At 44.5% G+C, this 14757-nt stretch overlaps 1 protein-coding gene across 1 annotated transcript; it reads left to right on the top strand.

Moving 5' to 3' along the window:
- Positions 1-661: 661 nt before the first annotated feature.
- On the top strand, positions 662-14300 carry LOC309390422 (uncharacterized protein; the record flags this gene model as incomplete). The annotated part of the gene is made up of 5 exons (XM_081949758.1): positions 662-721; positions 977-1087; positions 9044-9100; positions 11279-11317; positions 14193-14300. 5 exons carry the CDS (start codon positions 662-664, stop codon positions 14298-14300), a joined length of 375 nt encoding a protein of 124 aa, XP_081805884.1.
- Positions 14301-14757: the final 457 nt, after the last annotated feature.

Below are 14757 nucleotides of genomic sequence, written 5' to 3'. Positions count from 1 at the left end.
AGCTGAAGCCATTTAGTGTTATAGTTAAAATCATGGAAAACAGAGTAGAGTTGCATGTATGGATGAAAGGGTACCTTAATGTTTGATTTAGGGATGTGTGGAATTAAAGCACCCTTATAAAGAAAAAATACAATCAGGGAAATAGTGTCACGTTTGTTTGCTTGTTTGTTTATTTATATCCCATCCATCTCCCCCACAAGGTGATTCTGGTTACATGTTGACTTGAGGAAGCTCATGAAAATAAGAGGTTAGCCATGAGATTCATGACTAATATATGCCCCATTGGTTTTCTGGGCTCTGTTTTTACCTTAATGAACCCCCCCCCCCCAATAAAATGTTTTTCAGGCAGCTAAAATTATAACCAAATAGAGAAGCAAGGGATAATACCTCAATAATGACTGCATCAAGTATGTCATTAGATTCCATGAACTTATTGAGATTTGAACACACTTTTCCATTCTGTTCCCCCGCCCCCTGGTAGCTTGTCATTGCTTTTCAATCTCAAAATGGCAAAAGAAATCCAGAGTAAAAATTGCCTGAAGAAGAGACACCAAAGAAGTTTGCTTCTTCATCCTGTGTTTGATATTTTTTTTATCATTTCATTCCTTTATTCCTATCTACATTAAAATAAATAAAGCCTGCTCAGACATGTGAAGCTGCCATGTCAGAAGCTGGAGGTCTTCTGCAGAGATTCCTCCAGGGACATTCCACATTATTTGGGGTAAGCACTAGGCATGGGACTTTTAGAGGTTCAAGGACACACAAGTTATTCCTCACACAACTTACCAGTATTGTATGTCCTTGTCCAAATTTCCTGGGTGCAGCTAATACAAAAGTGCTCTTTGTGAATATCCTTGAGAGCATCCCATTCCCTATCCACTTTCTGGTATAAGTTGTCATTCTTCTCCATGTTTTCTCTATACTTGGAAAATAAATAAAAAAAAAAAACCCACCATGTTTATCTTTTGCTTTGCAGGCATTCCTGTTGATGATTGGGCTCCTCCAATCAGCTTTTGGAATCATCTTATTCCTGTCCCCTTGTGCTTATAGGGATGAGCTGGGCACGCATTTCAGTTCAGCTGCAGTGGTGAGTCACCAGCCTCTGCTTCTCCTGCTCTTTGCAGTCTCTGAATCAGCAACAATATTTTACATTTTCCATGACCTTACTTCAACAACTTTATCTCTCAAACCCCACAAAGCTGGCCAAACAGCCAGTATTGTTAGATCTGGGCAACGAGAGACAGACTGCGGACGCGAAGTGACTTAACAGCTCTTTATTAGTAGTAATAGTGATCCAGCTTGTTTGGTAGTCGGAGGGTTCCCCTTTTATAGGGATTGGGCACGCCCCTCGACCAATCAGAGGGATACCTGTTTCCCGCTGTAGGAGCGGACCAGAGGGAAGACTTATCCCAATATATGTTAATATCTAACACCCCTCCCCTCCTAGATGGGACGTTGCGGTAGGTAACATAATCTTTTAGGTAGGTGGGTGTTTGTCTTGCTCGGGAGGAACGTCGTAGTTCGGGTTGGCTTGAAGTGGTTGCAGGACTGGGTGCGGGTTGGTTTGAAGTAGTTGCAGGATCGGGTGCTTTTTCTATTTCCCGTTCTGGAGGTCTTGTGCCTTCGTTGCTCGGGCGTTCAGGAGTTTGCTCGGCTGCGCTGTCTGGGGGTTGCTCTGCTACGTGTGTGTAGTCTTGTTCCACGCTTGGCTCGCCGGCGTCGTTGTTTCCTATGCTGGGGTTTTCTTGTGGCTGACTTTCCATAGACAGGAAACTTTCGCCTTCATTTCTAAGGTTGTAGTTTGCTAGGCGACCCCGCAGTTGATCGATGTGCCTTTTCCAATTCCGCCCATCTTCTAGCTCTAGCAAATACGATCGTGGACCCGTGATGCCTATGACCTTTGCCGGCATCCATAATGTTCCCCCCGTGTAGTTGTGAGCGTATACTGAATCCCCTACTCTGAAAGACCGGACCTTACTTGTAGAGTCTGGGGGAGCCGTGGCAGAGTAATTCGGGTGGAGCCGGTCTAGGTGAGACCGTAGGCGACGGCCCATGAGTAGTTCAGCGGGGCTCCTACCCGTCGTTGCGCTCGGGGTAATGTGTTGAATGAGGAGGTAATGGTCAATGCGTGTTTGCCAATCACCTGGACCCATCCTGGCGAGGGCCTCTTTTGCGAATCGCACCATTCTCTCCGCCTGTCCGTTTGATGCCGGATGGAATGGCGCGATGAGGGCATGCCGGATTCCCAACCCTGCTAAAAATGTTTCAAAGTGCATGGCCGTGAATTGGGGCCCGTTATCGGATACGAGGAGATCTGGCAGGCCATGGGTGGCGAAGAGTCACCGTAGAACCTTTATGACTGCCTCTGCCGTGGTTGAAGTCATTAGGACTACATCTAGCCACTTTGAGTATGCATCCACAACTATAAGGAAAGTCTGACCTTGGAATGGCCCTGCGAAATCGATGTGTATTCGCGACCAGGGTGCTTTGGGTTTCTCCCATTCTGTGGCGGGCGCTTCCGGGGGTGCTGGTCTCGATTCCTGGCATGGGTCACAAGTGGCCACCCACTCCTCTATTTCTTTGTCCATGTTTGGCCACCACACGTAACTTCTTGCTAACGCCTTCATTCTAACAATCCCCGGATGACCCATATGTAAAGCATCTAATACATTTTTACGTAAAGCCTGCGGAATAACAACTCGATCCCCCCACAACAAACATCCTTGTAGTACTGAGAGCTCGTCCCGTTTCGACCAAAACATTTTGAATTCCGGGCCCACATTTCCCTTTGGCCACCCCCTCCAAACCCAAGTTTGAACTTGCTTTATTAAATTGTCTTTAGAGGAGAACCTTGCAACATCGTAGGAAGAAACCGGTCCCGAATCCAAACAGTCAATGAGCAATACCGGTACTTCTGGAGTGGGGTCTGGCAGAATGTCAGGTAATGGGCAACGGCTGAGTGCGTCTGCGTGTCCAAGAGTGGAGCCCGGTCGATGTATCAATTTGTATGAATATGCAGCCAGGAAAACAGTCCACCTGGTCATGCGAGGAGAAAGGGAGACCGGAGTGGGGCGGTTTCCCGCCAAAAGTCCCAACAGCGGTTTATGATCTGTGATCAGTTCAAAATCGCAGCCGTAGAGGTATTCGTGGAAACGCTTTACTCCCGCGACGGCAGCCAGCGCTTCCCTGTCCATTTGGCTGTAATTTCTTTCGGCCGATGAAAGAGTTCTGGAGTAGAACGCGATGGGTGCTTCTTTTCCGTCGGGCATCCTGTGGCTGAGGACTGCTCCAACTCCGAAAGGTGATGCGTCGCAGGTCAATACCAGCGGTAGGGTCTGGCTGTATTGAACAAGCAATGAGTCAGTGGTGAGTAGACGCTTTACTCCGGCGAAAGCTGCAGCTTCGGATCGTCCCCATTTCCATGGTGCGTTCCTCTGGAGTAGACGGTGTAGTGGCTCAGCAACGGTCGCCTTCTGTCTCAGAAAAACGCTGTAGAAGTTAAGTAATCCGAGGAAGGCCTGCAACTCGGTCTGATTTCGTGGTGTGGGGGCGTCCTGGATCGCCTTAATTTTCTTTGAAGTGGGGTGTATTCCCTGACCATCGATTCTATAACCCAGGAATTCTACGCTAGGCACGTTAATTTGGCATTTTTCTTTTTTAAGGCGGAGACCCTTTTCTCTGATTCTGGCCAAAACAGATCTGACTCTTTTGTTTAATTGCTCCTCGTTTGCAGCTGACACCAAGATGTCGTCAAAATAGGGGACGACTCCTGGTATCCCTTGCAACAGTCGTTCCATAACGCTCTGGAACAATCCTGGGGCAATGCTAACGCCGAATTGTAGCCGGTTGCATTTGAATGCTCCTCTATGCGTCACTATCGTTTGGGCCTCCGCTGTGGCGCTATCAACTGGCAGTTGCTGGTAAGCTTGTGCCATGTCTAACTTTGCAAATACCTTTCCTGGCCCCAACGAGTGCAATAAGTGCTGTACTACTGGCACAGGATATGCGCTCTGTTGTAGCGCGACATTAATTGTGCACTTATAGTCCGCACAGATGCGGACTGATCCGTCTGGCTTGACTGGGGTCACGATGGGCGTTTCCCAGCGCGCGTGATCTACCGGCTCAAGGATTCCTTGCTCCACTAACTTATCTATCTCTTTGTCTATTTTAGGGCGGAGTGCAAAAGGCACTCGTCTCGGTTTAAGTCGGATTGGCGCCACTTTAGGGTCTAAATTGAATGATATTGGTTTACCCACATACTTACCAAGACCGGGGCTGAACACATCCTCGAATTCCTTAAAAATCTGTTCAGCGCTGCTGTTTCTTACGGCGTTGATCCCGGTGACTTCTAACCCCAGGGCTTCAAACCAATCAAGTCCCAGAAGGTTCTGCAATGGCGCGCTGGCGATGGTCACGGGCAGCTGGGCTTCGATGTCCTTGAAACGGATGTGGAATGTGCCTTGGCCCACGATGGGGACTTGGTTCCCCTGGTAGTCTCGTAGCAGGACGTCTGGAGCGTGTAGTTGGCTCTTTCTGAGGCTAGGGATAGCCTGTTTCATGGATGCCCATGAAATGATCGTCAGGGTCGATCCTGTGTCGACTTCTAGCTCGCAGGGTGAGCCCTCCAAGAGGACTGTGACTCTCAGCCTTTTGGGCCGCTTAGGGCGGACTTGATGTATTGTGGTGAGATACGTTCGCAACTCCTCTCTCTGGGTCAACTCTATCTCATCGTCTACATCCTGAAAATACTCTCGTTGAGCGTCTTGATAGAACGCTCGTTCAGCTCTTTGTGTGTATTCTCTCTGGGGATACGCTCGCTCAACTCCTTGTGAGTAATCTCTCTGGGGATACGCTCGTTCAGCTCTTTGGAAATGTTCTCTCTGGGTAAACACTTGTGGATTTCTCTCTGGGCGCCCTTTTTGATTTCGCCAAGCCCCTGGGTTGGGCTTCTGTTGGCGGTACATGGGTGGCTGCCGTGAGGCAGGGACTCCGCTCCGGCACACTCGTGCGATGTGCCCAAGTTTGTTGCAATGCGAACAAACAACGTTCCTGAACCTACAAGTAGACCTGGGGTGATTCCCTCCGCAACTTGCGCAGGGCGGCAAACGGGATCCGGTCTCCCCCCAGGCCTCAAGTGACTGCTCTGCATCAGGTGACTGTCCTCGAACTCGGGATTCTCGTAGTCAGGGCTTGCGTCCTCGTAGTGCACTCTGGTTTGCCTTGCTGCTGGCTGGTTTATGTTGGCCCCTCGTTGTATGGTCACAGATGATTTCTCCGCTGATTCTGACGCTCTTGCTTCGTTTAACGCTGTCTGTAGGGTTAAATTCGGGTTTGCCAACAGCTTCTTTTGCAGCGAAATGTCTCTTAACCCACAGATGAGTTGCTCTAAGATGTGTTCTTCCAGATCCCTGTATTCGCAGTGAGCTGCTGCTTTTCGTAGGGCTGCAACATATTGATTAATGGATTCTCCCGCCTTCTGAGTCCTCATGTTGAATTCTTTGCGGCAGACATGGCGGGAAGGTTTTGGCGCGTAGTGAGTTTGCAGAGTCTGTTGCAACGTTGTCCACGATACTGCTTGTATTGGAGTAGGCGCGGTGAGGTCTCTGGCCGTATTGAAGACTTCTTTTCCGCAGTAGCCGAGGAAGATGTTTTTCTTCCTCGCATCGGTGATCCCCGTGTATTCGTTCGCTTCGAGGAAACACTCGAAACGAATCATGAAGGCTTCCCATTCGTCGTTTGCTGGGTCGAAAGGAGCGGGGGGAGCATGCATCGCCATCTTCTCTGTTTGAATTTGCCGCGCTGCGGTGATCTGAGATGGCTGTCGGAATTGCTGCCGAATTCCTGGGCTGGATCAAATCCGGAGATTCTGGAGGTAGCGTTCTTCGTCCTATCTGTCTCTCGATCCCACCTTCGTCGCCAATGTTAGATCTGGGCAACGAGAGACAGACTGCGGACGCGAAGTGACTTAACAGCTCTTTATTAGTAGTAATAGTGATCCAGCTTGTTTGGTAGTCGGAGGGTTCCCCTTTTATAGGGATTGGGCACGCCCCTCGACCAATCAGAGGGATACCTGTTTCCCGCTGTAGGAGCGGACCAGAGGGAAGACTTATCCCAATATATGTTAATATCTAACAAGTATGGTATAGTAGCTAAGACTCTAAGGCTAAACCCCAAGTGGTTGAGAGTTCCCCAGGTCAGCTGAGTGGCCTTGGGCCAGTTGATCTCTCCCTCCCTCCCTCTCTGCCTTAGGAAGCAGGCAATAACAAACTATTTCTGAAAAATTTTGCCAGGAAAACTGCAGTGACCTGTTCAAGCAGTCACCAGGAGTCAAATACTGACTCAAAGTACATGCATATGCATTCACACACAGACGTGCACACACACGAACACAGGTAAGATAGCAAGACCAAGAAAGCAACAATGACACAGATTTCGGTGAAGGATCTTTAATGCAACAACCTTGAAAACTATATGTGGAGTTTCCCAACCTCAGTTATCGTGAGTTAAAATAAAATAGCATTTTTTTCTAAAGCTTTCCTTACCTTTCCGAGCAGCTAGACTGAAGTGTTGTTTCTAAGCTAAAACTTTGACTGCCTCCCATTTGGCTTTTCTACAATTTTTCATCTGTGCATCATGTAAAACAGAGGTCCCCGACACCCCCATCCCTGGGTCTGGGAACAATGCATGAAACCTCATTTGCCCACGCATGGGATTTACGTTGCACTCAAAACCATTCCCACCTCAACCACCAAAACCACTGAAGTTGCCACCTCAACCACCGGTCCACAGTACCAAAAAGGTTGGGGACCCCTGATGTAAAACACATGCAACCGTATTTCAATTTATGAGAGTAGAGACAGACAGCTGGGGTCTTGCAGTCCAACCAGGATGGTCCTCAATTCATTCTTCTCCCCCATAACATTTGCAAGCAAAGGCCCCATTTTCAATCCTGCTGCCCCTGGGAAACAGTTCAGGTAGCATATGATGAGAAAGACTCCTGAGACTTTGGCCAGCAAGCGGAGGGGATAGTATCGAATTAGCCGGACAGTTGCTTTACAACTAAGATGCAGTAACTTCTCTTGTTTCTAGTCTTCCAAGGGGAGGGAATAATTCACAGGATTGTATTTGGACATGATAAATAAATACACAAGTACGCTTGTGACATTAATATCCACAATGGCAAGCATTTCCCAACCTTGGCAACATTAAGACTACTGGACTTTAACTCCCATGGCTGGCTAGGGAATTCTGGGAGTTGAAGTCCACCCATCTTAAAGTTGCCAAGGTTGAGAAATTCTATCTTAAGGTATCTAAATAACAGAATGATAAGAATCCTTATTATATTACATAAATGTAAATTATATATATTATTGTCAGGTGCAATAAGTCATGGACCAAGATAAGAGTTCAAAAGTACTACACGTTTATTTCATGCTATTTATACACAAGATTCTGATCTACTAATGGTCAAGGGGAATTGGTGGCAGACAAGGTTCAGTGGACTTCAAGGTCAGGGACTGGACTTAGGTCTCTTATGGATTCCAAACTGATGACCTTGGCATTTGACCTTGGTCTCAGCCTGGTTGTCTCCTGAAATTATTTTAAATATGTAATATAGATTATGTGTACATTATAAATATAGTCATTGTACTAAAATAATATATTGAATTAAAACTGAGAAAAGGGATAGAGCAATAGATCATCTAAATGACGAGATTTAATAATATGTTAAAGGCTGAACTAGCTGGGTATAATACTCTATAGGTGTATCTTTTATTTCTTTAAATCTCACTCATTTAATTACTTATTAATTATTTTTATTACATTAGCAACATTATATTTTGGGGTGTGTTTCATTTTATCTTCTAGTTGTTATACTTAACCAATAAAATATGTAAATGTGAACCACAACTAGGATTTATAATGTTACCTACCACTCTTCCTCCTCAACGAGCATGGAGTAGTAGAGTGCAAATAAATGCAATATAAATAAGTAGCTAATCATAACAGTGAAATGCCAAGCTGTTCAGGAATGAAGAACAGCCGTCTGGTTTTATGTGCTCACCCCCTGAACTGCTTGAAGCCTTTCAACCTCCTACCTCCATAATGGGAGGCGACTCCAACTCCCAGGCTGCTGTTTTTATTTCCTAAGTCTTTGGATTTACTTTCCAAATAGTGTGTTACTGTTCTTCCTGAATAGGAACCTGAACATTCTGAGATCATGACAAGAACCAGGCCAGCTCAGCCTTCCTTCCAAGGTGACAACTGCAAAAATTTGCTTCCATTCTCCCATGTTCTGGTCAAAAAAGATGGCAATTTGGCAGGTCTTTGATTCTATTGTTGTAACCGCCATCTTGATTTTTTTTTTTTGGGGGGGGGGGGATCAGAATCTGCAGATATCCTGATACATCAGTTCTCTGCTTAGACCCCTGTCTGTACTTCAGGTTTCATGTACTTCTTCAAAGATTATTTTTATTTTAAAAAAACGGACATCCCCAGGAATTGGGAGGGGTGGTAAGAAGAGAATTCTTAACCATGTGTCCTGCCTTCTCCCCAAACTCCAGTATTCCACTGCATCTGCATTTTTTATTTTATTTTCATCTTTTTAAGTGCTAGAAATTGTTGGGAAGTTGTCACCAGGATTGTCCATCCATATAAATGTATGGTAAGAAGATGTTTTTTTAAAAAAAATTCTGTTTAATCATGTCTGATTCTCAAAGACCATCTGGAGAGGTTCCCCCAATTTTCAATTTTCTTGGTGACTGTTTTTTCAGACATTGTTGGCCATTCCCTCCTTCCTAGAGCTGAGAGTGAATGACTGGTCTTCGTACCCTAGGTGGGGCTAGAACTCACAATCTCCCAGTTTCTAGCCTGATGCCTTAACTATTATACCAAACTGGCTGTCCTAATAAGAAGATAGATGTTCTCATTTAGATCTTTGAAGTGAGGTAGCAACTTGTCAGCTATTCTGAAGTCAGTGTTCGATTTTGCATAGGGATCTTGAATCAATCACATTCTTATTCTTTTCATTCTTTGTCTCCAGCTGTTTCTGGCAGGTATCCTCACCCTTGCTGCAGACAAAGCCAAAAGCCTGAACTTGCTAAGTATGTGAGGAGTAAGTATGTGAGAAGGCAAGGGAGGCCAATTCCAGTCATGTTGATCAAAACGTATTGGTCTTGTTCATTGAAGGTTACAGGGTAATCAGCCATTGTTTTCCAGTAGTCCTTCAAGATATTTCATGTTATCTTCTCTCTGCTCTTACTGTGTCTCGGTAACTTCATTAAAGAAGAGAAGAACAGTACAATTGTCAGGGGAAAATATTTCACCCTGAACTAGATGAGGTCTTAGATCGCGGCTTTTTCCAAACAGGCATATCTTCAAGGTGCGAAAAATAAAATAAAATCCCGGAAACATATTCTAATGAGAAACAAAACTTTTAATACAAAAATAAGAAATAGAAAATAAAACAAATCTATCTAATTGTTACATTTTGGCAAGAGCAGTTTTGTCTACCAGCTTCCTGGCAGATGGACAAAGATCAAAAGGGAAGAAGTCTCTGGAATGTGTGATGTAATAAACATGTTAAGCATGCGCAATAAATCATTGTCAGATAAGGCTTATGACCTGCGCAGTAACTCTTTCAGTTCAGCTTATCAGTTCAGGCTAGCAAACATTTAACGCAGTGACAACAATGTCTTTTGACTGGACATTGTCCAATCACCTATAAGTCCCCTTTGCTCCTCCTTAGAGAGTGGGGATTTTCAGATACATTGATAGTTCTCATGATACTGAAATGGTTCCACCTCCTACGTGATTCATATTTCCTCCTCCTGTCACTTTATCAATTTCTTTGGAGGGAGATATTGCTGGCTGCTGTTCAGAAGCTCCCGTGGTAGTTCTGCAGCCTGTCTACTGATCTATTTTCACATTTTATCTCAATTCGCTTTCTAATCTCAGTCAGCCAAATAGCATGACGTTTCTTCCTTGGCCTTGCAATAGAAATGTAGGGCCTAGTCGATGTGTATTCCTCCAGTCCCTGAGTCAGCCAACAAGTATGCCAGCATAATTTGTGCTGCTCTGACAGCAAAGCTCTATTTTGCTTCAATTACAGGACAGCCAGAGGAATTCTCCTCAGAAATCTAATATGAGACATTTTAAGGACAATGGTGGGTGGATTACTCTCTTTAAGGTGTAGTGGCAGAGATGGGAACATTCAGGCAAAGGAAGTTGTCCAGCTGAATTTATCCCTGGCACAGAGAGTTTGCCAGGACTGCATCAGGAAAAGGCTGCTGGAAAAGGGTGCAGGGTGAAGTGAGGGATGGATCTCCACTGCATTCGCGAAGCTTCCCTCCAGAGGCCACTAGTTGTTTTCCTAAACATTGGTTTAAAAAAGAAGTCTAGCAAAACTATTTCTGTACACGTAAGAAAGCTATGTTTAGCACTTGGCAAAGGGTAGTAAAATCTTACTCAAGCAGAAGCCTCTGTTGCATCTAGAAGTCTGGTCTCCCCTGCTGCCAGAGCCGAAATACCACTGCAGGGCGGTGTCCCCAGAGTTAGGAAGGGGCTCGCTTGCAACAGCATCCAGAGTTGGACTGTTCTCAGTTCCCGGATGCCCCATTACCAACTGGTCCATGAGTTAGTCATAAAATGAGACTTGTATCAAGAGAAGATGGAAATCATTGCTTTAAAAGGGCAACAGTTAAATATGAACTTGGGCTGAGCCCAGAGTTCGGGCTAGGAATGAGAGAAAGAGGATATGAGCTTAATGTAAAACTTGGAGAAGCATGTGGTACTGAACCATAGTAGGGTGAATACTGGCAGTCCTCAACCTACAACCACAATTGAGCCCCAAATTTTTGTTGGTAAGTGAGACTGCTGGTAAGTGAATTTTGCCACATTTTTTGACCTTTCCTGCCACAGTTGATAAGCAAATCACTGCAGTTGTTCAGTTAGTAACAAGGTTAATTAAATCTGTCTCCCTCATCGACTTCTCTTGTCAGAACTTCACCAAAGGGGAGCCCCAATCGTCATAAATATGAGTGAATTGCCAAGCATCTGAATTTTGATGACATGATCATTGTGATGCCGCAGTGTGAAAAACGGTCATAAGCCACTTTTTTCAGTGCTGTTACAACCTTGAAAGATCATTAAATGAACTGTTGTAGGTCGAGGACTGCCTGCAGGAGCATTACCATTTAATATTTTTTCTAAAGAGCTCCCTGTGCTATTTCACTTCACTTTTCCCCTAAAGGTGTCAGCATGAATTCTTTTCTTTCAGGTGAAAGCATGCCTTGTCATCTACATTATCTGCATTGTGGTAAGTAGCTATGGTCAATATTTTCTATTTGATTGATTAGTTCTACAACTCCCGTTTCCAATACACTCAATGCAATACTAGTGTTGATTTTTGTCAACTGCTACAGCAGATTGCGGTGAGTTCTCCTTGGGGCCAAGTTTCTGTTTTCTTTGTGAAGAATATCTGAATATCCAGGGCTAATACAATTGGCAGAAATTGGATCGAGCACTGGGGTGGTTGTTTTCTCTGGTAGAATATTGAATGTCCTCAGGGAGGACATTAATATTGAATTTATACATGGCACACACACCAATTCTACAAGAAGAAAATCCATCTTCTATGGAAAGGACATACTATGGATTTTATTTGTTTATTTTTTTGGTGGAGCATTTCTGATTAGAACCAGCCCAAGCTTAATTGACTCTGGCTACTGTGAAATCACTCTTCACATTTTCTGTGGTATCCATTTTATGACTTTGTCACTAAGTACAACCTTATTCACATCACAGATCGTATTCCCAAAAGCAGTTAAAGCCTGAACTAAAACAAAATGTGATTGAATTAAAGATAATAGGATAGTTAATAGGATTACTGCTTGTGTATTGGGGAGACTCTGAGAGATACAGCCCTAGAAGTTGCGTGCATAATTGCAACACTCTCTGTCAACTCCAGCCCTAAGTAGTCTTGAGATTTCCGAGAGAGATTGTTAACCCCCCTCAATAGACTTATATTTCTCAATCTTGTGAGAAGTTCTGTTTTGTGAAAAGATGGAATAAAGGCTGAACTGCTTAATCATAATGTCAAGTGCCAAGGAAATCAGGAGATCCAGGCGGTTCAAATGGGTATAAACAGAGGTGGGCTGCTGCCATTACAGACCCGTTCGCCAGAACCAGTGATTTCTGTGCTGTTCGTAGAACCAACAAATCAGACCACCGGTTGGCCCTGCCCCCGCCTGTTTTTCAGGGTGTTTTCGATCATTTGTCAGGTAAAAAATGGCCTGAAAATGCCCAAAAAGCAGGCTGTTTTTTTGGGTTGTTCTCAGGCTGTTTTTTGGGCCATTTTCTGACCAAAATCTCCCCCCAAAACAGCCTGAAAATGGCCCAAAAATGGCCTGGAAAATTATATAATTTTATTTTTAATTAAAAAAACATTTATATTTAATATAATTTTATATTTAATAAAAATAATATTTAAAAAAGATACTGTGGGAAAAATACTGCATACTGCATTCAGTTCTGGTCGCCACGATGTAAAAAAGATGTGGAGACTCTAGAAAGAGTGCAGAGAAGAGCAACAAAGATGATTAGGGGACTGGAGACTAAAACATATGAAGAACGGTTGCAGGAACTGGGTATGTCTAGTTTAATGAAAAGAAGGACTAGGGGAGACATGATAGCAGTGTTCCAATATCTCAGGGAGGGAGGGAGTCAAACTATTCTCCAAAGCACCTGAGGGTAGAACAAGAAGCAATGGGTGGAAACTAATCAAGGAGAGAAGCAACTTAGAACTGAAGAGAAACTTCCTGACAGTTAGAACAATTAATCAGTGGAACAGCTTGCCTCCAGAAGTTGTGAATGCCCCAACACTGGAGGTCTTTAAGAAGATGTTGGATAGCCATTTGTCTGGAACGGTATAGGGTTTCCTGCCTAGGCAGGGGGTTGGACTAGAAGACCTCCAAGGTCCCTTCCAACTCTACTATTGTATTATTGTATTAAAAAAAGAATCTGAACTATGAACAGTCAAAGGTAGCTAAGGGTTGTGGCACAGCAGCGGCCGGTTGAGCTGTTGGTGGACTCTGACAGCTCAGACCATTGTGGGACTGCTCTGGAGGATGAGGAAGACTCTGGAGGGTGTTTGGAGTCAGAGCAGGAACTAGAGAAGCCTGTTGGCCATCAAGTGGCATCTGAGTCAGAGAGCAATGAGGAGGAACAGAGGGAGGTTGTCCTTGATGTACGTAGAGGTCGAATTGATCGGAGACAGGAACAGCTATGGAGAAGACGTTATAGAAAGAAGTAGGGACAGCTGGTTAAGGGTGTGGCCCCTCCCAAAGAGTTTATAAGTGGAGCGAAGGGAGGGGGATCTTTGCAGGAGACAACAGTCCATATTCAAGCCATTGCGAAAGCCTTCTGTTAAGTGTTATCTTGTGTTTGTGAACAGAACTTTCTAGGCTCCCAGCCAAGGGGTGCCTTTATCTCTGTAATTTAGTCGTGGCAGACAGCCAAGCCTGGGTCTGCATATTCCTTGGATTCATGGGACACAACACTAAGGTACTTAGATGTCTTGTGAGTGCATAGGCCAGGGGTGTCCAAACTTGGCAACTTTAAGACTTGTGGACTTCAACTCCCAGAATTCCCCAGCCAGCTCTGCTGGCTGGGGAATTCTGGGAGTTGAAGTCCACAAGTCTTAAAGTTGCCAAGTTTGGACACCCCTGGCATAGGGACTCAGGACTGATGACATGTCCCCCAGGCTCAGCCTGGTCATCTCCTACAAATATATTATGCATTTTACTTTATACACAGAAGCTAAAAAAGTTTCAACTGAATTGGGGGTGGGCGGTACCCAGTGATCACTACTACCTCATGAGTAATGAGGTAATAGTGATCACTGGTCCCCACCCCCAACCACCATTCATGGTTCCTGATTTTTGTTGCCTTTGTAAAACCTGTGTGAATGCTTCAAGAATTGGTTTCTATCCCCAGTCCTATCTCTTAGCCCTCTGGTCCCTACAGTTGAGCCAGAATGACTTAAGAATGCCTTAAAATCAATAAGACTTTAGTACTGCTATTAAATCTGCTTCAGAAACATTTGGGGGAAAGGCTGATTACTCTTGAATCTCTCTAAAGGGAGGGCAACAAACAATGCAACTTCTTGACCTTAATTTCCTGTTGTTTTTCAGGCCTGTTGCAGGGCCATACATGACATTATCCTAGTTTTAACTTCCCTGGGATTTTTTTTTTTTTGCATTTCCATGGCAGCCTTTGGATGCAAAGCAGGGTATAGGTAAAACGCAACCGCAGATTAGGAGATAATTTGTTTCCATTTGTTTTGATGCAGAGAGAAGGGTTACGGATTAGTAAGGTCAAAGAATGTTGAAAGGGAGATGGGTGAGGGGTACAGAGATGACAAAAAAGATAGGTTAGGAATAGGTCACTAATACCTTCTTCTGTACCTCTAGCAGGCAGTGGGCAATTATGGCAACTTTGCAATCTGTGGACTTGAGTGGCTGGCTCAGGAATTCTTGAAGTCCACAGATTGTAAAGTTGACGTACCGGTACTTCCCCACTCCTGCTTCAGCAAGTACCAAGGCAGGTCCACACAATTGAGATGAAAATCCAGTGGTAGAGCCAGCATTAACCAGTTGTGCTGCGAATCAACTCCATGTGTGAATTTCAAGATAAAGTAATAATGGAACAAAAATAAAGAAAACAAAAATATTTCTACATGTATGACAGATAGGAATA

The sequence above is a fragment of the Natrix helvetica genome (assembly GCF_964273705.1).
Source record: "Natrix helvetica genome assembly, chromosome: 1".
Taxonomy (NCBI): Eukaryota; Metazoa; Chordata; class Lepidosauria; order Squamata; family Natricidae; genus Natrix; species Natrix helvetica.
Note: the sequence above shows the minus strand (reverse complement) of the source record. Positions and strands in the feature narration are given on the sequence as shown.